Source organism: Dipodomys spectabilis, unplaced genomic scaffold, assembly GCF_019054845.1.
Source record: "Dipodomys spectabilis isolate Male_0828 unplaced genomic scaffold, ASM1905484v1 ptg000163l, whole genome shotgun sequence".
NCBI lineage: Eukaryota > Metazoa > Chordata > Mammalia > Rodentia > Heteromyidae > Dipodomys > Dipodomys spectabilis.
In genome coordinates this window covers 18842954-18867129 of record NW_024870840.1, presented here as the reverse complement: position 1 = coordinate 18867129, position 24176 = coordinate 18842954, and the positions used below count along the sequence as shown (strand labels likewise).

Genomic DNA, 24176 nt, shown 5'->3' with positions numbered 1-24176 from the left:
CTGTCACAGCGTGTGTGGCCTTGAGCAAGCCTCTGCACTGAGGGGAGTCTGCTCTGATGCTACCACCTCCTGTGCATGTGTACTAAATGGAGCCATCCAACCCAGCAGTTACTAAGTCCATTTACAGGAATATGTGCTATGTCTCTTCTCTGTCTCTCTTTCTCTGTCTGTCTCTCTCTCTGGCTTTTCTAGCCTTGGAGTGTCTCAGAATCAAGTGCATGTCTCTCCCCCCCCCAACCCAGGGGCCCTTCCTCTCCAGAAAGGAGGACTCAGTGACTCCTTTTCCCAGCTTGGTAGCCTTGACTTAGTTGTCCCTTCTGACCCCCCTTCTGACCCATTTCTGTCTAAGACTGAGCTGCCAAAGGCTCCAGTGAGGGTTCAGCCAGCTGGCCCCCACTCCACAGTGCTCTGCCTGCTTCTGCTTTCTGGGTGCAGGGCTGGGGGGTGGGCAGGCAAGGATGTGCCTCCCCTGGGTTTCACTTCCTTCTGGGGCTCCTCCTCACACCCTACTGAGCCTCTGGCAGGCATGTGTGCCCTTGCTGGTGCTCCCCAGTTCTGCAGCTGTTTGGGGTTCTGTCTTTGCATTTTGTTCTTTTCTGGAGGGGGTGTTGTGGGATTGAGGGTAGAGTGGACAACACAGCAGAGTGAGGATGAACCTTAGTCGTTGAATTCACTTCCTTGTGTCAACAAATGGGGAAATTGAGGCCTAGAGAAAGGGCTTGCCCCAAATCAAACAGTATGCAGGTGGCTGCATGGACTGAAAGCTGGGTCTGTTGAGCACCTCACAGTGTTTCAGCCACAACAGCACCTTGCCTGACCACTCCCTCCTGCTGCCCTGCCCTGCCTTCTTTGGGTTCATGGGCTGATCAAGGGCGTGTGTGTGTGTGTGTGTGTGTGTGTGTGTGTGTGTGTTTGGGAACAGGCTGTCTAGGTGCCTCTGGAAACCCTGAGCTGGATCAGGAGGAGGTGACACACTAGCTAAAAGCCCCTCGCTTCCCCTGGCTGTCTCCCCATCTGTCTGCATTCCCAGCCAGCCTGCCTGCCACCCATCCACAGGAGCTCAGGCCTAGTGAGCACAGGCGCCTGCCCTCTGCTGGCCAAGGTGGGAGGTGCAGCTTCGGCATGGAGCTAGCCTGGGCTGTGGGGTTCTGGCTGCTGGCTGGCCTGCAACAAGGGCAAGAATGGCTTCCAGAGGCCTGAGTTGGAGGTAGGGGGTCGTGGGGGGGGGGGGAGGAGGATGGGGCCGACCCCAGGAGGCTGCTGTCTCTGGCACTCTGCTAGGGTGGGCAGGGGTGAGGCCTGTCAGGTCAGAGCTACTCTGAAACATATATGGCAGCCATGGGAGCTGGCATGGGGGACAGGGCCCAGCCTGTTACCTGGCCCCTCTGTTCTTGACCCACAGTGGGTCCCTCATGACCCATCCATGGCTAGGAAGCTGGGCCAAGCCACCTACAAATGTCTATTAGGGAAGCAGGTGCAGGCTGGGTTCAGCATGGCAGAGCTGTGATTTCCACAGAGCAGAACACATCAACCTGGGAGAAAGGCTGAGGCCTAGAGGCTCAGTACGTCTGCCCACTGCGGGACTGTGTTCCCCTAAACTCTCGTGCCAAAGCTTTACCCCCTAGGACGTCAGAATGTGGCTGGAGACGGAGCCTCTGAAGATGTGACTAAGACACAATGAGGGCTCGAGACTCCGAGTAGAGATTAGTGCCCCTCCAAGGAAAATCAGGTCACGTCATGCAGGAGCTGGCCATGTAAAGACACAAGGCAATGGCGACCTGTAGCCCCATCACAGTTTTATCTCCTAGCCTGGTCTCCTGAATGTGAGCGGACAAGCTTCTGTTGCCCAAGCTCACAGCGCTGGGGTTTGAACCCAGCACCTCCTGCTTGCTTAGCTGGTACAATACCAGTGAGCTATGCCTCTAGCCCCTTACCTCCCTTCTCTGACATTGGGAATTGAATTGATAGCCTTGTGCACGCTAGACAAGCCTTCTATCACGTGATACCTCTGGCCCTTACGTTTGCATTTTTTCCCTTTGAGTTAGCATCGTTCCGTGTGCTATCAGCTGGCTTTGAACTCAGAATTTTCCTACCTCTATCTCCTAAATAGCCGAGATTACCGGCATGCACCTCACTGCCAGCATCTGTGACATTCTGTGACGCAAGAGGCGAACAGGTTGTTTGGAAGTACAAATCCTAGTTTGCACATAGGTGTGGATGGTTTGAGACTTGTATATCACTTTGGATCTCTACTCCAACACACCTGGTCAAAATGAAACCTCTCCCTCCCTTTCTCCCTTCTTCCCTTCCTGCCTTGAAGCCTTGAGGTAAACTGAGACAACCTCATGAGGGGTGTTGGGAGCTCCTGTGGCCCACAGGGGTGATGCCCAGGCAAGAACTGTGGGGGTCCAGTGGAGGATGGTGGGGAGGGGAGGGCAATGGTACTAACAGACTGGTCATGATTGTGATTGAATGAGAATAAAGGAAGGTCAGCACTGGAGGCATGGTTCAAGTGGCAGAGCACCTGCCTGGCAAACCTGAATTCAACCCCCCTAGTATTGTGCACTTCTCCAAAATGGGTTTGCAGTGCATGCTGGCAATTTTAGCACTCAGGAGGCAGAAGGCTCCTGAGGTTGGAGGCTAGTCCAGGTTAAGTAGCAATTAATTCCCTGACTCAGAAAGCAGGCGGGGCAGGCTGATACACAGCTGTAATCTCAGGTAAGTGAGAAGCAAAGGTAGGAAGACTATGGTCTGAGACCATCCCCAGGGCTGGGCTCCAGCATGTTTACCTGAACCCTCATCACAGCCAGAGTCTGGAGTCTGGAGATGCAAGACTTGAAAGGTCAGAGAGCAAGTCCTTCCTGCAATCTCAGCAAAGGTGAGCTGTGGAATGGCATATTTCAGGTTCTAGCTCTCCAGCCTCCAGGACACTGTAATGTCACCCTGCAGTAGCCTCTGTGTGTGTGTGTGTGTGTAATGTAGTATAGGGGTGGAATGCAGTGGTGCCTGATATGGAGCAGGGCTTCTGGAATCTACTTGATGTCCTGTAGGCATGCATGCACGCATCACTGCTGCCACCTGGTGGTCACCTTGAGTCACTGGCCCTGAGCCCAGGCCAGAGGAAGGATTGGACCAACCTTCCTCCAATGGAATCAGGCAGCAGAGCCTGATTCACCCAGCACTGTTCCCCTGGCCAGGCTCAAAGCAGCCATAACCACTAAGGGCAGCAGCCAAGTTTGGGAGATGGGTGATGTCCTTTGGATGGGGGCCCAGCACAAATGCTGTCCTGGAGGGGGTATTAAAGAGGCTGAAGTCCCTGCAAACAACCCAGGAGTTGGAGGGGCAGTGCTCTGGGCAGGTGTCTGCAGCAGGACACTTTAGACTGGACAGCAATAGCAACATATAGTCGTGTGTGTGTGTGCGTGTGTGTGCACGTGTGCGCGTGTGCGCGTGCCACTACTGGTGCTTGAACTCAGGGCCTTGCGCTCTCTCTTAGCCTTTTGACTCAAGACTGAATTTTACCATTTACGCCACAGCTCCAATTCCAGATTTTTGCTGGTTATTTAGAGGTAAGAGATTTGTCTGCCTGGGCTGGCCAGGAACCTTGATCCTCAGATCTCAGCTCCTGGGCGGCGCCTGGTAGTGTGTGTGTACATATATATATATATGTATGTATATATATGTATTTACATACATATATTTTTTATTTTTTTGCGTGGCAGGTGCGGTGCCACTTGTCTTCACAACAGCCATGAAAAGATTATTAAGGAAATGGAGGCACGGGGAGATTAGGTAATTAGCCTAAGTACACACAGCTCAAAGGGGCTGTCCAGGATCGGCTACACCACACCTGAAGGTCCAGTTGCCGGGTACTGACACTGGGTCAGGGGCTGTCAACAGCCAGGTGATAGAGGTCAGCACTTTCCTGCAGGCCCAGCTCTACCCTCCTGCATCCCCTCCTGGGAACCCCCTCCCTCCGTGCCTGGAAAGAGACCCTGCCGCCACTCAAGCCTCTATCAGGAAGCTGGTCCTCTTCCTGTGCTATAGTTATTCTCCCCACCCACCATGCTGTGCGGCCCCATCTTTCCCTGAAGCCTTGGGACTCTCCTCTCTGCAGTGGGCCTCCAGTGACCGACCCTCTTCTTCATTTCAGAGGTAGCAGCTACTGAGATGACTGTCCCTATGGCCCCCTCTCATGTCCCCACGGGGCACCACTTCATCCCCAGCACCCTTGGTGTAGTGGCTTTGGGGAATACTCAGCACAGTGAGGAGCTGTATCCGTGGAGAGTCCCTGCGTTCCTGGTGGATGGAAGGAGGAGTCTTGACCTTTATGAAGTCATATCCCTCTAAAGGGCCCTCTAGGTACCAGGAGAGGATAAGGGGAGCGGACAGGAGAGGCAGCAGGGAGGAAGGGCTTGGGACCCCTCTTTTATGACTTGGTAGTAACTAGCTGGTCCCTGCTTCCACAAGCCTCAGTGTTCCCGCTTGTAAATGGTGGCTTTGCAAACCATGGATTCTGGGGGGCTGCCATGAGGCGTGGGCAGAGCTGTAGTGTCTGCACTCTGGGGTGGCTGGGATGTGTCATCTTGGGGCAATGCCCCTCCCTTGCTCAGGGATGGGACCAGCCTAGGGTGTCTGTTGTGGCGCCTCCCTAAGCCGCCTTCTACACCCAACCAAACATGGAGGGCTAGGCTCCACCTGGCCTACCACACTCCAGCTCCAGGTCATCCCTCAGAGCACAGGATCTGGGTCCTCCCCTCCCCGCTCTCCAACCTGCAGATGGAGTGGGAGCTGCTCACACAGACCCTCCTTCACACCCAAGAGTGCAGGCCAGAGTGGATCTCCATGCTGATCACTGTTCTCCTTGACTTGAACTTCTGGGCAGGAGAGTTGCTCCAGCCCTACTCCAGGCCTCTGCTTTCAACATCCAGGGCTGGGCAAGGAGGTACCCAGAGTAGGGCCTCCTGGGGGCCTGGTGTGCAGAGCACAGATCCAGAACAGTAGCACCCCAAGACCTAGGATCTCCGTAGGGGTCCAGCACCTTGGGCTGTGTGTCAGGGCAGCCAAACTGAGCTTCAGTGTTGTCATCTGCAAAGCAGGGACTGCATGGTTCTGTTCTTATGAGCCTGGCAGTTCATGTAACTGGCTGAGTCAAACCTCAGACTCCACACGCTGCTGCGAGGATGGTTTTCTACCTTTATTTGGTGGTACCAAAGGCAGCTTTCTTGTACAAGAGGACCAGCCAACAGCTGGGCCCTAGGTGGGTGGAGCCCTGTGGAAGGATGGCCACGTCAGTGGTACATGGTGGGCCTGGGCCTTCGGCATCCTCTGGGCCTCACCTGGCTGCCTGGGCTGGCCTCCTCACCACGTGCAGCTTCGTACCTGGACAGTGAGCAGCTCAGCAGGGGCCACCCCACCCTCAACAGCCAGCGAAGCCTGCTGCCATGAGGCAGGGGCTGGGAGAGGGGGGGCTGTAGCATGGGTTCCTCTGTCACCAGCCACTAAGGAAGGGCCTCCCAGGGGGACAACTAAGCAGCCAGGTTGTTGGGGCCTCCAGTTCTCAGCCAGGTCTTAGTGGTTGGTGGGGTGGCAAGGGAGGCAGGAGCAGCCATGATTCTGATGGAGGCTGACCTGTGTCCCCAGTTAAATCTTCTTGTCCCCCAAGGCCCCAGGCAGCATGGCCCAGCCATAGCTAGATCTGCTCCGTCATAAGGAGGAGAGAATGGGGTAACAATACCCCCAAAGCAGCCTTAATACCAAGAGAGGGGAAGAGGCCTCAGCCGGGGTGGGGAGCAGGGGGGGGGCCCTTGGGCTGCGGGTGGCAGGCCCTCGCTCATAAGGCAAACAGCATGTCGTCGTCCTTCTCCTGGGTCTTCCTCCGAGGGGCTGCACCAGGACGGGGGCACGGGGGCCTCTCAGTTGAGGGACTGGCCAGGTTGGGCAGCCGGTCGGCGGCTTTGGCGCGTTCTTCCAGGAACTTGTCAAATTCTGAGGGAGGAGAAGGAGGGTGGGTGGGGCACGCAGAGCTGGGGGAGTGGTGGGGGCCAGGGCGGGACTGCACTACCTTCACTGGTGACGCCTGTGGGCTCTTCTGCATCGTTCCCCTGAGAGTGTAGAAAGAAAGGCGCAGAGGTTAGTAGCTATGGAGCACTGGCCAGTCTATCTTGCAGTCCAAGAGGCAGCCAGGACCTAGGCCTTGACTCATCCTTCTTTGAGCTGCAAGACCTGGGGTGTCTCCTGATCCTTTAGAATGGGGACACTCATGGTTCAAAGCCAGACCGGACAGAAAAGCCGAGGAGACTTTCCTTCAGTTAACTAGCAAACTGCTGGACTGGAGGCATGACTCAGATGGTAGAGACCCAGATGTGACAAAGCAAGTAGAGTGAGTGCAAGAACCATCCTGAGTTCAAACCTTAGTATTGGGACAATGGCAGCAACAACAAAATTTAAAAAATGAAATGAGTCTCAGGCTACCTTGGTGGTTGTTGGAAGCTAAAATGAGTCTCCAGACTGGCACTTGCCAGGGCAGAGGGGCCAGTGACCTCCAGTGGACAATTCCATTCTACTCAAGAGTCAAGAGGGGTAGACCATCTGGCTCCATGGAGGAAAAGCTGACACCCACGGAGGACTGGAGCTCCCCCAAGCTAAAGCTGGGGAGCAGGGATGGGGTGAGGCTTCTGACCCCAGAAAGGTCCAGCTTCTGGGCCCTGCCTAGAGGAATTCAGCCTTGGGGCCCAGCAGGCCCCGCCTCCTTTGTTCCTGGTGCCTGGGTGGGAAGGTGAGGGTGGAGGAGGAGCCCTCAGCGGCGAAGCGGAGTCTGACCCGCACCTCCTCTGCCCCCTGGGGTCAGCAGTGGGGGTTCTGGAGGCCCTCTTTGGGCGCTCCCCTGTTCTGGGACGTAGCTGGGGCAGTGCTGAGCCTGGGAGGGGTGGGGACATTGACACATGTCCCTTCTCAGCAGCTGTTCACCTGGCCCAGGGGACTGTACCATTCTGCTCTGGCCTTGTGGCCATTCATTCTCCATGATAAGAATGGGATGCCCGGGTGGGGAAGGGGAAAGCTGGAACGTACCACATCCGTGGACAGCCACTGCTCAATGTCCTCCATGATTCGAGCCTGGGTGGCAGGGGTCTGGAAAGCAAGGGGCAGGGCAGTCAAGGGTGGAAGCCCCCAGCTGGGGAGCCTGGGGCAGCTGCCCACCCCTGGACTTGGGCATCATTTTCTTTGCTCAGATGGCTATGTGTCCTGCTGGGTTGGAGATCCTTGGATTCCCATCGTTCTCTTCACTGTGCCAGCCTTTGGGTGAGGGTGTGTGTGTGTGTGTATGAGTGTGTGCGCGCATGCAGGCAGGGCCAGGAGACTGGGCAGGAGCGAGGTTCCTTGCAACCAGAGCAAGGCCAAGCATCGATGGGGGCCCTTTACTTTCAAAGGTTCTGACATATCAAGGGGCCAACAGGTGGGGAGGCCATATGTGGTCATGCGCGTGTACGCGCACATGCGTGTACACGCATGCACAGGTGTGGCAGCAGGGTGAGCATTGAAAGCAGCAGCATGCGGTGCCTTGCTTGGGTGGGGAGGGGAGGGGAGGGAGCCTCAGCCCAGGGGTCCAGAGCACAGTGAACAAGCGTCCTGGCATTTCACATAGGCTCCCCGAGGGTGGCCTGAGAAATTTAGGGAGCCAGAGAAGCGGCCATCACAGTTTGGCGTCAGTTTGTGAGCCAGTGGGTCAGTCAGTGGTGCAGGGGCCTCCAGTTCTGGTGTCCACTGCACCATATGTAACCACTGTACTACCCTGTACAGACGAACATGGGGGCCTGCCACACCATCACATCCCAGGGCGTGAAGAGGGAAAACCCGCTGTGTGGTGAGCAAGGCCACCGGCTGCAGAAGTCATGAATTCTGCATGGAATCCCGGACAGATGTGGTGGTCCACAGCGCTGGCTCGATTTCATTTTGTACTTTCTACTTGGAATCATGTTCTGATGGTTAGAGGGACAGCCTTGCTTGCCAGCCAGACTTAAGGCCCTTGTGAGCAAGTGTTTGCTGGTTCTTCAGAAATTGCCCCTGTGCAGGAGGAAGCAGTGACTATTGGGGTGGGGGTGGGGCGCATGTGTGATCATCTGTCAGTTTCCCCTTCTCTGCAGGTGGAGTTGCGGGTGGACTTCCCACAGTGGGCTACTGCAGGAGCTGAGGGAGTCAGAAGACCCAGCACTAGTCCTGCTCCAGGGCTGCCCTGTGCCTGGAGAGGCAGCTGTAGGCTGTGTGGCGACGTATGTGAAGATGAAGATGTGAAGGGTGGGCTGGACACAGCATGGGCTCAAAAAGTGATTGCTTCTGAGGGTGAGAGGAGGCCTAGAGGCCCAGCACATGGGAAACCAGGAGATGCAGGGGTGGGGATGGAGAGCTCCTGGAAGTTACCACATTCTACCCTGGAAAGCTGGGCGGCGTCCCCAGCTTCCTTGGCACTTTCTTAGCTTCCTTCTGGAGCCTTTTAAACGAGAAGTCACATAGATGATCTCCCACACTCGAGACTTTCCAGTGGCTTCTACCTCACCTAGGACAGAAGCCATAGTCCTCTGGGCCTCCCTGAGGTCTCTGGATCCCTGCCACTGTGCACATGTCCTCTCCCCCCCCCCCCTCCCAGCCCTGGCCTGCGAGTCAATCTCCCACCCCCTGCCTCTCCAGCACCTTCCAGTCAGTTCCTCCCACAGAGCTGCTCTGCTCACTGAAGTGGCGGTCCTCACACTGCCAGGTGCATACTCAAAGGGAAAAGGATTGTGCTTGCACTCTCGCCAAGGTGGAGCGTGGCCACGGGGTGCCTGGTGAGGGCACCTGGCTGCCACTCAACCAGAGCAGGGCCAGCGAGCACATGGCTAGAAGCGTGCCGGGGAGTCCGGCATGATGCATGAGGCCCCTCCCTGCCCTCCGCCCGTGCTCTTGCAGGTGACAGGTCTCTGGAGCGCAGTGAGGGGCAGCGACCAGGCACTGGGCACTGCCTGTGACTGAGTCACATGTGGCAGATGTGCATGCTCCCACACAGCCCACTGTACACATGATGGCTGCCAGGTGGAGAGGAAGAACCATAGTTGGAAGGATGGATAAACTGCCTGAGGACCCGCAGCAGGATGCCAGCTTCCTAATGTAGGCTTGGGCTGACGCTGGCTGGCTAAGCAGGGGCCACTGACAACCTCTCCAGCCGTCTCCTTAGCTGTCAATTTGGAATTGATGCATTAGCCACAAAGGGCCAACGTACAAAGGCCCAGCCTTTTACATTTGTATGTGCTGGGCAGGGTTGGGGTGCCAGCCCCCAGCAGGCCCCCAGCGATGGGTAGGTCTTCCCTCCTTTCTTTCTGGAAGATCTGGGTGAACCTGGGCTCCTCTGCTTACCGCACTGGTGCTCTGTTGCCGGGCATCCAGGGCTCCAGCCAGGCCATCTGTGGCTTGGGGGGCTTCATATTTCACCCTGAAACAGACAGCCGTGGCATCAGATGCTGCTTAGCCTCAGCAGACCACCTGCCAGGGAATGTGAGGATTGGGGGGACTGTGTAGGCTTGGTGGGGCCCAGGCAGAGAGGGCACAGGCTGGGGTCCCAACTCTCCTGGGAATGGAAGCAAGGCTCTGGTTCTGCCTCAGGGAGTTAGGCGTGGGCATGCAATCTGTGTGACAGGCATCAGCAAACGCTAGGGATTTAGGGAGGGTGTCTGGCCCAAGGTCAGGAACAAGATCTGATGACTGTGACCACAGCTGGGGGGCTGGGCAGTAGGGCTTTTGAAAGCTTGTCCCTGAGAACAGACAGCGCGTGGGAAGGCTAAGCCCTGCCTCGGTGCACAGGGTACACAACAGGGGCCACAGGGACTCCCCTCTGGAAACTACAAGTGGCTCCAGCACGGAAGTGAGGTGAAAGTCCCCGAGGACTTGCCACCCCTGGGAGTGGGTATGGGCTGTAGGGTGGGGAGATGGACATACTGTGTTTTGTATTCACACCGCTCTGAATTCTGAACTGTCCAATGCTAGCTGCCTGGCCCAGGGGTACGGGCAGGGCCTCCCAATGCGCATAGATCGTGACATGCTGTTACCACTGGCTTGCAGGATCCCTGTCCCGTCCCTGCCTGTGGAGTGTCCAGTTGGTACCCTGACCACAGGGCTCTCCTGGCCACGCTGGGCTGATTTAGGGCACGTGTGCCTTTCCCCCTGGTGTGCCCACCAGCAAGCCAGGTGCAAGCGTCCTGGAAGGGGCTCTCTCCCCAATGGAAAGCCAGCACCTGCAGGGAACAGGTCACTCACCCTTTCCGTTGGTCAGCCAGAGAGCTGCCCCGAGTCAGTGCAAACATGTCAAACTCATCTTCCAGGCGGCCGGAAGCTTCTAGAGACTGCAGACCAGCCCTTACACTGCTGGAGCCCAGGTCTGCAGGGACAGAAAGGCCATGTGCGGGATCCTCCCACTGCCTGCGAGCAGTAGACAGACCCTTTCATGGTTGTGGTGAAGATGCTCCCGTTCTATCTACTAGGGGAAGCCCCTGAGCTGTTAGGATAGAGAACTTTGAGACTCAGTAACTCAAAGTGGGATCTGAGTGATTTCCTAGGGCTGCATGAAATAGGGAGTCATTGATATTAAAAACCAATTCCAGTGACAATGATAACTGCTAACATTTATCAAGAGTGCCGCTGGATGTGGTGTGCATGCTTATAATCCCAGAACTTGAGAAAGCAAGGCAGAATTGTGGGTTCTAGACCAGCCTGGTCTACACAGAGAGACCTCATCTCAAAACTTACTACCTCTTTCCCCACCCAAATGTACCAAAGAGGCTGGAGAAGTAGTTCAGGGATAGAGTGCTTACCTATCACAGACAGGCCCTGGGCAGGTGCAGTCCCTACATCCATCCCCTGCCCTAGCTAGCCCTAATCTCAGCCTGTTCAATGCTCCTGACCCAGGCGCGCTCAGGAGGGCCCATTCCTACCCGTTACTGAGCAGAGCAGCACAGTAAGTTTCAGTGACATACCCAAACCTACCCAGGTGATCTGAGTCATGGAGACTCCGTGGGGAGGGACAGTGGGATTTGTGGGGTCGCAGGGCTCAGCACCTGTGCGATCCCCATGGGTACAGCCAACACTTACTTTCTTCTAGTGCCTAACCCTTAGACAAGATTCAGCTTGGGACCTCCTTGAGGTGGGGTCTGCTGCTGGTGAGGAATGGGACACACCCCTGTGAGGGTGGAGCTGCCTGAGCACTGGAAGGCGCCATCAGCCGAGCCCCACTTACTCATTCCTGCCAGCTGGGATGAGAGGCTGCCTGTGGTTGCAGAGTCAGGGCCCATGTCGATGAGGTCAGCTGCTGGCTCGGTCTCACGTGCAGCCTAGGAGAAGGGAGATGCCCTGCTGCAGCCCCCTTCCTTTTTCCCAGAAGCACTGAGGCCCGTGTGCTCTGCCCTAGAATCTGTCTCCAGGGCCCATGCAGTCTGACTGGGGGTTAGGGAGTTGCTCCCTGGCCGCTTTGGACCCCGATCAGCCACAGCCTTGGGAGGCAGGGAAGTCCCCTGAGGCACTAGCCAGTAGCACACCTATTTCCCTTAAAGGAGCAGTGGCATAAGGAGTCAGAAGGAGACTTCCCTGGAGCCTGGGTGGGAAGAAGCACTACCACATGCAGGGCATCGGGGAGTGGGTAAGAACAGCACCACTGCTTCTCATCAGCACTGAGTCAGACTGCCCCTTACCTTGGCAGTCTGGCCTGTTCGGAACCGTTCAAACCTACAAGACAAAAGACCCAGTCAAAGGGACAGTGAGGCAGGTCCCCAGGTCCAGCCCCTCATCAGAGCTTTTCAAGGATCAATGCAGGGGGTCACCATGAGGGTGACAGGACCTCTAGTGCACACCCATGTCCCACAGGATTGTTAGCAGTGCCCTCTTCATGTGCAGAAGGGTTTCAATCCAAATGACCTACGTGACCAGTTATACAGTCATCTTAGTCACAACTAGGACGAAACGAACAGTAACTTAACGGAGGAGAAGCAGGAAGGGACAACACACAAGCAAGGAACAAACAGGTGTCCTCCGCTACAGACTTCCACACTTGGTGGTGTGGTGGCTCTCCAAGGCGCTGTAGGACAGGTCTCCTGTCTGATGGAGCCTCTTCATGTCTGAGGAGGTAGGTGCGGAGGAGCTGAGGGCTGGGCCTTGGTAAATGTCATCCATCACTTTTATTTTTTCGTTTTGTGCCATGACTGGGGCTTAAACAAGGCCCTGGCCTTGTACTCTCACTTGACATTTTTGCTCAAGGCTAGTGCTATACCACTAGAGTCATAGCTGTCTAGTGTAGAGTAGCAATGGCTGGGACCCAGAAAGCACTGGCAAATGGGGGTCCTGATGAATGGTTGTTGGGGGGACCTACTGGGCAAACAAGCAGGAGAGGCCAGGAAGATGTGACTGGCAGGGTTCCATCCCAATCTCAACTGACTGCAAATCACCAGGCCAGTGTCTATTCATGAGTAAAGACACAAGAAAGGCTCTGAGGGCTCGAGGGGGCTGGCAAAACTAGCACTGTTTTAACAGGGGTACACTGAGCACTCTACAGGCTTTGCTTCCATGACTTCTACTGGACCAGCTCTGTCACAGCACAGGGAATGTGGCAGTCAGAGCCTGTGCAGCCCAGCCCTCCCTGGTAACAGCACCTGAGTACGCCTCCCGGTTCACATCGTCCTGGTGGTGCAGTAATGCAGGGCACAGCAGAACTAAGCCATCAGTCTCTGCTGGGGCCCTGACTCTTGCCCAGGAAGACAAGCCAGACAAGTGTCTAGGGCTGATCCACTTGAGGGCAGTGCCCTGGGGACATAGTCCTGAGGCCTTGCTCTGCTTGTCCCGCTCTGAAAGCTACCTGTTTATTATTATTATTACCATTATTATTATTATTAGCTTATGTGGTACTGAGGAATTGAACCCAGGGCCTAAGCATGCTAGGCGAGCACTCTACCACTAAGCCACACTCCTAGCCCAACTACCTGTTCATTAATAAAGGCTATTCTTCTAGTAAATTCTCTCCTGCTTAACTTGGGCAGGAAGAGCTTATGTAGCTTGCAGTCAGAAAGCTCTTGGCCAGGCACTGGTGGTTCATACTTGTAATCTACCTACTCAGAAGGCTGAGATTTGAGGATCACAGTTCAAAACCAGTGTGGGCAGGAAAGTCTGTGAGATTCTTATCTCCAATTAACCAGTAAAATGCTAGACGTAGAGCTAGCCTCCACTGAAGTAGTAGAGTGCTAGCCTTGAGTGAAAAACTAAGGGACAACAACTAAGCCCTGAGTTCAAGCCTCAAGTCCCACACTAAGTAAATACCAAAATAAATGAATTTGCCCAGGACCAAGTGCAGGTAGAGAGCTAACTCCAGGGAGGGCTGAAGAGGGCAGAATCGGGTCACAGAAGTGCTTGAAGAAGATGGTTCAAGCCATGTGCCTGGTGGCCTGCCGTGTGCTTGACAGGGAGATGAGGCCAGAGGGACAGGGACATGGGAGTGGAGGGCTACCGTTCGTGGCGCAGAAACACGTTGTTGAGGTTGTCGTTAACCATGAGCAGCTCCTCTGTCAGTTGTTCGTTGGAGATGCGTGGGATGAGCTCCAGGACCCGCTGCTGCATGGCTCGGCATGTGCGGTTCAGCTCCTGCGGGGGCGGGGGGGGGGGGGAGGGAGATGCTGGTCACACGGCCTAGCAAGGCTGTCCTTACTGAGGGGGCTTGAGCCGAGGCCTGCTCTGGAGGAGGGCCAGTTTCTAAACTGGCCTTTGGGAGTCTACGGAATGGCTCTGCAAACATTTGAATTTCACTTCCCAGTGGTTTACATAGAATTAAAGGACTCAGTTAATTTGAGGTGGTGTTCCATTAGGTTGTCCAGGCTGGCTTTAAGCCAGGATGTCCTGTCTCAGCTTCCCAAGTAGCTGAGATTTGAGGCACTGCACCTGGCTCTATGCTAATTTGTTGTTGTTGTTGTTGTTGGTTGTGGGGCTTGAACTCTGGGCCTGGGCGCTGTCCCTCAGCTCTTCAGCTCAAGGCTAATGCTCTACTTCTTGAGCCACAGTGCCACTTCTGGTTTCCTGGTGGTTAATTTGAGATAAGAGCTCACTGACTTCCTTGCCTGAGCTGGGCTTGAACTATGATCCTCAGATTTCAGCCTCCTGAGTAGCTAGGATCACAGATGTGAGCCACCAGTGCCCGGCTGATTTCTTTCTTTTAATAAACATGTTATTTTGGAATGATTTTAGACTGGCAGAAAAGGTGCAATGATAACATACAGAGTTTCCATGTACTCTTCACCTAGGCTAAGCCAGTAACACAGGCACAATACTATTAGCCAAACTATGCGCACTTTATTCGGTTCCACCTGTTTTTCCTCTGTTCCAGATTCCTACCCTGCCTTTAGTTACCTTTGATCATATTTAAAGTTGTTTGGGAAAAAGAGGAAGAAATTGGAAGCCACAGTCTTAGACTGATCCTGGTAAGCCTGGCTATTTCTTTCCTCAGGCACCTGCTGCTGGGTGAACAGGTGCCGGGTCACGGCTGCTGGCCTGGCTGACTACTGCCATACACTAGCGCACTTCGCTCCTGGAGAGATCATCAAGTCTAGGCTAGGCTCCAGTGTTTGTTTTGACTAATTGTGGACCCTGCTGACCTTCCCTCTCGAGGCCTTTGGGGTTTCTTCATCTGCTGCAGTCCCAGGGCAGGGCAGGGCAGGGCAGCTCAGGATGGCTTTCAACATCCTGGGGCCTCCCCTTTTCTTCCCATGACCACTCTGTTTCCGCTTTCATGCTGGCCACTCACAAGAGCAGAAGGGCATGTTTGAAGTTGGTTCCCGTGGATTAAGTCCAGCTCTGGCTATTTGCCAGCCACATGACCCAAGATTACTTGTAATATTGCTTCACTTTGCCTCAGCTTTCTGACCTGAGAATGGGCATGATAAAAGGTTCTACTGAGGGGCTGGGAAGGTGGTTCAGTGGTAGAGCACATGCCTTGCATGCATGAGGCCCTGGATTCGATTCCTCAGCACCACATAAGCAAAAAGAAAAAAGCCAGAAGTGGCGCTGTGGCTCAAGTGGTAGAGCGCTAGCCTTGGGCTGAAGAGCTGAGGGACAGCGCCCAGGCCCAGAGTTCAGGTCCCACAACTGGACCAAAAAAAAAAAGAAAAAAAAGGTTCTACTGAATGTGTATCACATATGTAGAGAGAGCCTGGCACCTGGGGAGTACCCATCACCTGGGAGCTGTTACCGTGCCAACTCTGCCGGCTGGCTCCAGTCTCCGAGTCCCCCCAGACCACCCACCCTGCATGGCTTTGCACAGTAGCAGTTCAGATTTACCACCTTTTCTAATCCTCAAATGCACGAGTCCTTTAACCTGACATTCCTGCTTTACTCCCCACCTCCACCCCTCCCGTGTAGGCACCCCTGAGCAAGTCAGCTTGTTAGTCATAATGACATGGAGACCTGCCCTTGAGGTCTCAGGCCTGGTGGGAGGGCAACACAAAACCCGAAGAACACACTGAGCACTCCGCCCCTCAGGGCTTCTGGCGACTCTGGGCCTTGGTTGGGGGGTGGTTTCTAGTTTTCTCCATGTCTCTCCTATGTAGTGTCCTCCAAACACAGCCTTTTCTGCTCTAATGGGTCTTCAACTCAGGACAGGATCATGGGAATAACATGACACACAGAAATGAAAACTAATAGTTCCCACCTGCCTTACCTAGCTATTTGCTTATCTTTTTTTTTTTTTTTTTAGTCAGTCGTGGGGCTTCTGGGCTTGGGCGCTAACCCTGCACTCTTCAGCAAAAGGCCAGCACTCTACCGCTTGAGCCACAGCACCACTTCTGGTTTTCTAGTGGTTTATTGGAGATAAGAGTCTCACAGACTTTTCTGCCCAGGCTGGCTTTGAACCGTGATCCTCAGATCTCAGCCTCCTCAGTAGCTAGGATTACAGGCACAAGCCACCGAGCCACCAGCGCCCGGCCTATTTGCTTGTCTTAAAACTCACTCTGTGCTGGGTACTGGTGGCTCGCTCACACCTATAATCTTAGCAACTCAGGAGACAGATCTGAGGATTGTAGTTCAATGTCAGCATAGAAAAACAGATCTCTGAGATTCTTATCTTCAGTTAACCAGCAAAATCCAAAACTGGGGTGCTGGCCTTGAGCATAAAAGCCGAGTAAGGGTATAAGGCCCTAAATTCAAGTTCTAGTACCAGCATAACACAACGAAACAAAATAGGACAAAACGAAAGAGACACCCCACACCGCTCCATCCTTCCTGCTGCCCACGTGCAGGTTTTAAGGGTGAAAGTTCCATGTCCAGAATTCATACACATGAGGAAATTGGAGCAGGAGGTACTATTTTGTTCAAGCCAGCAAGTAGTATAGCTGAGATCTGAATTCTAATCAATTTGAAACAGTCCAAAGTCCCTGTTTACAATGCCTTCCACTGCTGCAGGAATTCCAAGTGAGCCCTGAAGATTGCCCTGTGGGCTGGGGAGAATTTGTATGTGGCAGATAGGAAGGGCGCAGCAGGGCCTGACGGGAAGCTTTTGGCTCACCTGTAGCAGCTCCAGGTCTGAGGGCTCGGCCTGGGTGGGCACCAGCTCCGTCAGCATCTCCGACATCACCCTCACATTCCCGTTCACCATCTCCAGCTCACTGCGCAGCTTCCCGATCTGAAACACCACGGTGAGGAGAGAGAAGCTGGGATCTGGAGCCCCTGCTGCTCCCAAGAACAGAGCCTGGACCGATGGTCGGGTAGAGCCCCCAGGAGCCTCCTCACCAGCACCCTCTCCGAGCAGCCTCCCTCCCAGCTCCCAGGCACAGCGTGTGCTCCATCAGAAGCCAGCACAGGGCTTGCCATGCCCCACCACCCTTCACAGAAGCTCTACCAACCATGGCCATCTCCACACCAGGAGCTGGATGCAGGAAGAAGCTAAAAAAAGTGTGACAAGCTGAGGGGAATGAGCCACTGAGTGTGGCTCCTGCTAAGGTGGCAGTTAATGAGGCCCTGGGGGTGAAGGGTCCTCCGAGGGAAGAAGGCGGCTGCAGGCGCCTGTTCTCCCTCTCTCTCTCTCTCTCCTAGGAGGACTGAGATTCGGTTTTACTTCTGTTTTTTTTTTAGTGGCTCAGGAGGGTCCTAAGGCTGCCACCAACTCTGAGCAGGAAAGATTCCCTTGCTCCAATGGTCAAGAGCCGCCCAAGTCTTAGGCCTGGGGAAATATTGCCCATGAAGCTGCAGTGTCCTCAGAGGTGAGCGTGAAGAGGCCACTGTGTGGTGTCTATGGGGTGAGCGCTGGGCACTCCACGCATGACCAGGACGGCACCAAGAGGGGGTTCCCAACATTTTGGCCAGGTTGTTTCCTTAAGAACATTTCTTATCAAGTCAGCTCATGGGTCTAGCAGCCAGAGAACTATATTTTGAGAAATGCAAGTATATTCTACATTGTGTGATGAAGTTATAATTGATTTCAGAATATTATTATCAACACTATGCAAAAGCATGATTGTGATCTATTGACTTTGTTTTGGTGCCAGTCCTGGGGCTTGAACTCAAGGCCATGGTGCTGGCTGAGTGCTTTTCTTCAAGGCTAGTGCTCTACCACCTGAGCTACTGTGCCACTTCTGGTTTTTGAGTGGTTAATTGGATTAAGAATCACATGGGGACTTGTCTGCCATGGCTGGCTTTGAACCATGATCCTCAGATCTCAGCCTCCTAAGTAGCTAGGATTACAGGCACATGTGTGCACAGGTATCCTCATGTGCCGGGCTCCACTCCAGCCTAGCCACATGTTGAAGTGGACAGTGACAGTATCAAGCTGCTGGCATGGCCATTGATGTGCCTCAGAAGGCAGAGTGGCTTGGTATACCACAAACAGCTCAGAGCCACCAGACCAGCTGTCACTCTTCCAGCTGCAGGAGGAAACTGAGACTCAGAGAAAGCTTCAGCATGCTGCTTGGACCGAGGTAGGCAACCCTGCAGAGCTAGCTATGGGGCAGAAAAACTAGACTCTTATGCTGAGTCTCAAAGCTTTATGGGGCTTTGTGGGAAGCACCCAGGGGCAGTCCACGTGCTATTATTTGTATAAATGTTTTATAACTGTTTCTGGTCAGAACCCCAGTTCAAGTGAAACAGCATGTTATGCAAAGTGGAAGGGAGCACCTGGCGGGCACTTCCTCTTCATGGTGCTGCCCAGAGGACTCCATGAAGACCTGCTCAAGTCAGATGAAGTACAGGACAGTGCCTGCGAGGAGTCACACAGACTTGAGCTTGAATCTCAGCAGACTCAGACGATCTGTGTGACTCTGGCTGAATGAAGGTACCCCTCTGAGCCTCACTCTAGGGGTTGCTGGGATGATGAAGGGCAACTCCACACACAGTCGTGTCTGTACTGTCAAGGGCCCCTTCCCAACCCAGACTTCTGCCCAGGCCTGTCTGTACCTGCTCGGGGGTTGGTGTGATGGGTGTATCGTTAGGAAGTATGGCCGGGGCAGGCGGAGGGGCAGTATGCTGGCTCAAGTCTCCTCGCTGGCTGGTGTCAGAGCCCACGGAGTTCTGTCCTGATGGTGTCTCTGATGTGAACACGGTCTAGGGCAAAAGACAGCTGATAAGGTCTTGTGGGAGGGGCCGCAGGCTGGCTTGCCCCCCACCCCCCCACCCCCCGCTTGCTAGTGGTCTACCCCTCACCCTTTGAGGGGTGTGGATGGGCGACAGCATGTCCAGGTCAGTCATGGGGAACTCCAGGCCCTTCCTCCGCAGGTCCTCGTAGACGGCAACGACACCTGTCAAATCGGGCGAGCTGCGGAACGCGTCAGCCCAGGACTGAGAGGGACAAGGGGACATGGCCGGTAACCGCTGCTCACCTTCTTCCCTGGGAGCCCACCCCATCCCGGCACTCTCTCTGGGAGCAGAAATTCGTCCCGACCTCTTGCTCCTTGTTTTACATGCACAAGCCTTACTGCACATGTATGGTGACCATCCGGCCACTGGTCACCCCAAAGGGAAATCCAGCTCAGGCACAGCCCCCGGGGAGGAAGCAGTACCCGCCCCGCCCACCCGCCCCCCCTCACCCCAGCACGAACCTGGATGAGATTCAGCACCTTATCGTGCACGATGGTGGGGGGGTTGTTCTTGGGCAGGATGGTTCTCACGAGCACGCCCTCCACGAAGTCCTGGCTGGCCACCAGCACGTGGAAGCGGTGCCCGCAATTCTTCACACATGTTTCCAAAACCTGGAGGGCAAGAGGTGCGTGAGAACAGCCTTGGCGGAGGACAGGAAGTGTGCGGCCACGTGGAGGCCCAGCAGAGGGCAGGGGACATCCCCAGACAGCCCCTGGAGGAGGGAGGGCAGGAATCCTGGGTTTGGCGACTGCTGCCAGGTGAGAAGTGCCAGAACTTCCTCCCCCAGGGTCGTCGGCACTGGGTCCTGACTGGCCTGGTGTGGAGGCGTGGCGGCTCCCCAGTGGAAGTCGAAGACAGCCTGAGCTTTCTACTAGTCCATGTTGAGGTGGAAGACTGGCCCTTGTGTTCCCTCCCATTGCCAGCCTGCAGGAGTTCCCTTGCTTTCCAGTCCAACTGGACCTACTGCTGTGGGAGGGCTCCTCACTCCCAGCCCAAGGTCCTGAGGTCAGCATGCCCACCAGCCTGGCCTGCCCATAGGGCAGGCTTCAGTGTTTTTTGTTTTTTTTTTGGTCAGTCATGGGGCTTGAACTCTGGGCTTGGGCGCTGTCTCTACGCTCTTCAGCTCAAGGTGAGCGCTCTACCGCTTGAGCCACAGTGCCACTTCTGGTTTTCGAGTGGTTTATTGGAGATAAGAGTTTCACAGACTTTCCTGCCTGGGCTGGCTTTGAACTGTGATCCTCAGATCTAGCTTTCTGAGTAGCTAGGATTACAGGCATGAGCCACTGGCACCCGGCTCTGGCTTCAGTGTTGACTGCAGTGAGTACTGTTAAAATGTCAAAGTGCTAGGTAGTTCCTAGTTTCCCTGTGCCTGTACAGGCCACATCCCCATTTGGCCTGAGTTTACTGAGCCTTTGTCACCTGGCAGGCTCTTTAGCCTGGGTAATTCACATCAGTGGTTTTGGAGGGAAGTGGCCTCAGCCATCCGCTCCCTATACAGGGGGCGGGGAGGACTTTCCTGGACAGCTTCTCTCTCTCTTTTTTTTTTTTTTTTGCCAGTTGTGGGGCTTGAACTTGGGGCCTGGGCACTGTCCCTCAACTCTTCAGCTCAAGGCGAGTGCTCTACGGCTCCAGTCACAGCTCCACTTCCGGTTTTCGAGTGGTCTACCAATGGTGTGACAGGACAGACTTTGCCCATGGCCTTCCTGCCTAGCCCTTGAATGAGGAGCCAAGGGCGGACATGAGTCCCATGTGGCTTTCAGGAGACGGCTTCTGCCACTGGACTGTCTGATAGAGGGATGGAGGGACGGACAGATGGAACGACAGGCACTTACTGTGAGGGCCAGCATCACCTCATGGAAGTTCTTATTGCCCACGATTCTCTTCTTCACTGCTCGGAAGGCATCTTTGGGGCTGGGCAGAAGGAAAAAGGCAGGCATGAACACTTCTTCCTCAGCATTGGAGACACAGTATGGAAACTTGGAGGGGGCTGGCCCCCTCCCTGCACAGGCTGTGATCCATGTCCTGCTGCCCCTCCCCAGCCTATTCAGGAGGAGCCCCTGCTCCAGGCCCACTTTGTTGCTAAAGTATAAGAATCTAAGCCCCCTCCTGGAGCACTCAGGCAAGATTCCTAGGGAGGGGTTTGGGGTCTGCAGCCTTCTCATACCCCAAGGGGCTTCTCTGTCCAAGTGGAGACAAGGCTGAGAACTACTATTGTGCACAGTGGTCTAATAGCCCAGCCTGGCCAGCTAATCTGCCCAGTTATCCATCTCTCTCCACTCAGGTCTTACCAAGTACCCATGTGGGCACCAGGCTAGAAGCTGGGACAAGAGGCAAACAGACACCAGGCTTTTTCCCCAGGGATCTTGAACTCCAGGAAGACAGAGGTATTTGAAGGGGAAAAAGCAAGTTCCTAGAGAGGAGTATGTGGGAACAGTGAGCACTTCTGAAGAGGTGGCCTTGTAACCGAGCCCTGAGAGATGGAAAGGATGGGGAGGGGCCAGCAGGGCAGAGCAGCCTGGGCCATGCCCTGGGATGGGAGGAGGGAGCAGGAGGAGCTGTAGAGTGTGGAAGAGAACCAGGACACTCAGGGTCACAGGGGAGGGCAGATGCCTTAGAGTGCAACAACAGGAAGCCTATGGCTGCATGCTCTTCCTCCACCTGTGCTGCACCACCGCCACCAGCCTCAGCTCTGCACAGGTGGAATCAGCGATGCCAGAATGTTCAGGCCCTGCTCCCATCCTCCATGTCTCTAGTAAAAGACCTACTCCTATATGAAGCTCCCCCAGTCTCTAGGTGTCCTGGTATGGGACGCTAACCCTGGCCGCCCTGGTGGAGAAGGGACAATCCTCCGGACCCCTTCTCTCAGCAGAGCCTGGAACACTGCAGGAGCACTGATACTTGTCTAGGCTGGTGAGTGGCCTTTTGGATCTGTCCTCTCTCTGCCTGTTGAGGGCTCCATTGGGAAGTACAGGTCTGACCTAGGTCCTGGACAGGAGTACAGGCAGAAGCATGGCCTGGGGAAGCAGGTCCTGCATGGGGTGGCACTGAGGAGGGGCTAGGACTGCAGTGGAGGGGATAGGGCAGGCAGCAGGTTGGGGGGGTCTGGTCCAGAAGAAAGAATTATTTCTGCCGGAGCATTCCTGGGGCAGCTCCTCACCCCTCCTGGAGGCAGGACTATGTGTAAAGGCATTGGTCTTCGACGGCATTGTTGGGAAGCTATGGAAATTGAATGAGGTGGGCGTAGCGGGAAGTCTTTAGGTCATGGGGATGGTCATGCCCCTCCTCAACCTTTTCCTTTGTTTATGGTACTAGGGGTGGAACCCAGGGTCTTGCACCTGCTAGGCAAGTACTCCACCACTGAGACGTATCACCAGACCTCCTCACTCTTCTTTTGCTTCCTGGACATGAGTTGAGCGGTTTGTTCTGTCGTGTACCATTGCTGTGTTGTGCTTGCTTGCCTCTCCACAGGTCCAAAGCGACCTCTGAAATTGTGAGTCAAAATAACCCCTTTTTCCTTTTGAGCCGATTACCTCAGGTAGTCAGGTGGACCACTTCGGCATTCTACTGGGACTTGTTTCAGATAGTGGAAACGGTGCTGGAAGTGGACTGTGTGCCACTGCTGTCACCTGCTATTCGGCTACAGCACAGAGTGTGTGACAAGCAAGCACAGTGTATGACAATGTGGAGACTCCACTACACACTAAGGTTTAGATAATGAGCTTGGTGGGAGTCAAAGGTCATGCCTGCCTTTGCCCACTGCTGGGTCTCAGATGCTGCGTGCAGTGTCTGGAAGATCCAAGGTGGCGTGGAGCCTCAGCATGGCTGAGGATGGTTCTGGTGGGGCCTGGCCACCACTGCCCTCTCCTCGTGGACCCTGTCTTGCTCCAGTGGGGTATACTTGTCTCCCACCCCTCTGCACACACACAGCCCCACCTGGTGGTGGGGAGCACTCTACACTGGTGGGAGACAGTACAGAGAGGAAAACGGGGTCCTGCTCCAACGGTAGATTCTTTTACCAGAATGGAGGCCTCTGGCTGCATTTCTTCCCAGTTGTGGCCACACTCTCACAGATCCTTCCTGGATTTCCTGTGATAATAGTGACCCTCATGTCCCCTCTCTGCTGCCCTTAGGCACCCAGGCTTTTGCTAAGCTTTGCCTTTGAGGATGAAGACCTAGAGAGGTAAATGATCTTGTCCGAGGGCTCCTCACATGGTTGGACAGCAAACAACCAGAGGTCAGAAACTTAGACCCAAGGCTTCCCCACACCCAGTGCCCTGGCAGGGTTCCTGGGCACTGGGCAGAGCCATGGCTCACATACTGAACTTCCCAGTGGATGCCAGCTCTGATTGGTCCCTCTGCTCTGCTTCCCTGTTACTGCCTTCCACATGCCCTCTTCCTGCCCTGCTGGTATCAAAGCTGAGTGGAAGTGTGCTGCTGTTTACTGAAAAGCTGGCCATCCCAAAAGCACAGTCTCGTCCCCTTGGAGCGCAGAAGAGCAACGGGAGACCACCTCCTCATTATGAGAATTCCCAACTGGCTTTGTCCCCGAGGAGTTGCTGCAGCAAGCTCAGATCCAGGAGGCCTGGGCTGCTGCTGGGGTGGCAGCACAGGGAGGGGCTAGCTGGCCAGCTCTCTACCCCAGGGCTTTAAACTTATATCCACAAGTGTCTCATCTGCTTGATAAAGGGAATGGGCTGATCATGGTCCAAAAAGGTTTAAAATGTTACAGTATGGTGGGGTCAACTTGGTGGCGACAGTAGCGGTGGGCTTGGGTGGAGTTCTGGCTGGAAGCAGGTGAGTCAACACTGCTGTGGGCTGTGGGCAGCAATGGCAGACCATCCCCGCCTGTGTTCCTCAAACCTCTCTTCCAAGGGTCCTCACCCTTCCTCGGTTTCGTTGATAATGTCGCAGATCTCCATGTTGAGGGCCCAGTCCTCGCTCTGAAGGGAGCCATCTGTAGCTTTCTCTGAGAAGAAGAAATCATAAATTACATGGGTGTTGGAGTCTCAGTTGGACACAGGAGAGCACAGAGTGTGATGTAATTAGTCTTCACTGTCAACTTGACTAGACTGAGAGACACCCAGTGGATTAGCTAAGCACATCTTTAGGTATTTCCAGAGATGATCTAATGATCATGAGGGCTCTGACCTAATCAATGGTTTGCTTTGATGGGTTAAAGATGTGAATAGATAGTTGGGAGGTGGAGGAAACTGTGGAAGGGGGGACCTAGCTGAAGGAAGGGGTGAGTGGGAGGGGGTGTGTTTCTGAAGGGTGGATTTGCTTCCTGGCCGCCATGAGATGAGTAGACTCTCCCCCTTGTCCCTCCCTTCTGTGATGTTCTGCCTCAGCTTAGGTCAAAGCAATGGATCCAGCAGACAGGCTGAAACCTCTGAAACATGAGCCAAAACAAATCTTTCCTCCTTCAAGTGATTTTTCTCTGGCATTTCTTACAGCAATGAAAAGTCTGACACATTAAGAGGTAGGGTGCAGGGCAGGAAGACAGAGGGCAGAAGACAGTGGAACCCAAAACAGGCCAGTTTTACCAAAATAATTGAATT

At 54.7% G+C, this 24176-nt stretch overlaps 1 protein-coding gene across 1 annotated transcript in view; it reads right to left on the bottom strand.

Annotated features, from left to right (window-relative positions):
- Window positions 1–5180: 5180 nt before the first annotated feature.
- The window catches only part of Tom1 (target of myb1 membrane trafficking protein), a 35786-nt gene continuing 16790 nt past the window's right edge, over window positions 5181–24176 (bottom strand). The window contains exons 2-15 of the mRNA XM_042693234.1: window positions 23500–23584; window positions 20451–20529; window positions 19080–19229; window positions 18685–18819; window positions 18439–18585; window positions 16556–16672; window positions 13514–13647; window positions 11712–11745; window positions 11261–11354; window positions 10285–10405; window positions 9388–9463; window positions 7072–7131; window positions 6065–6104; window positions 5181–5988 (exon numbers count right to left, since the gene is read on the bottom strand). Coding sequence (XP_042549168.1) covers window positions 5834–5988; window positions 6065–6104; window positions 7072–7131; window positions 9388–9463; window positions 10285–10405; window positions 11261–11354; window positions 11712–11745; window positions 13514–13647; window positions 16556–16672; window positions 18439–18585; window positions 18685–18819; window positions 19080–19229; window positions 20451–20529; window positions 23500–23584 — 1427 coding nt within the window. The 3' untranslated portion in view covers window positions 5181–5833. The remainder of the gene's footprint in view (window positions 5989–6064; window positions 6105–7071; window positions 7132–9387; window positions 9464–10284; window positions 10406–11260; window positions 11355–11711; window positions 11746–13513; window positions 13648–16555; window positions 16673–18438; window positions 18586–18684; window positions 18820–19079; window positions 19230–20450; window positions 20530–23499; window positions 23585–24176) is intronic.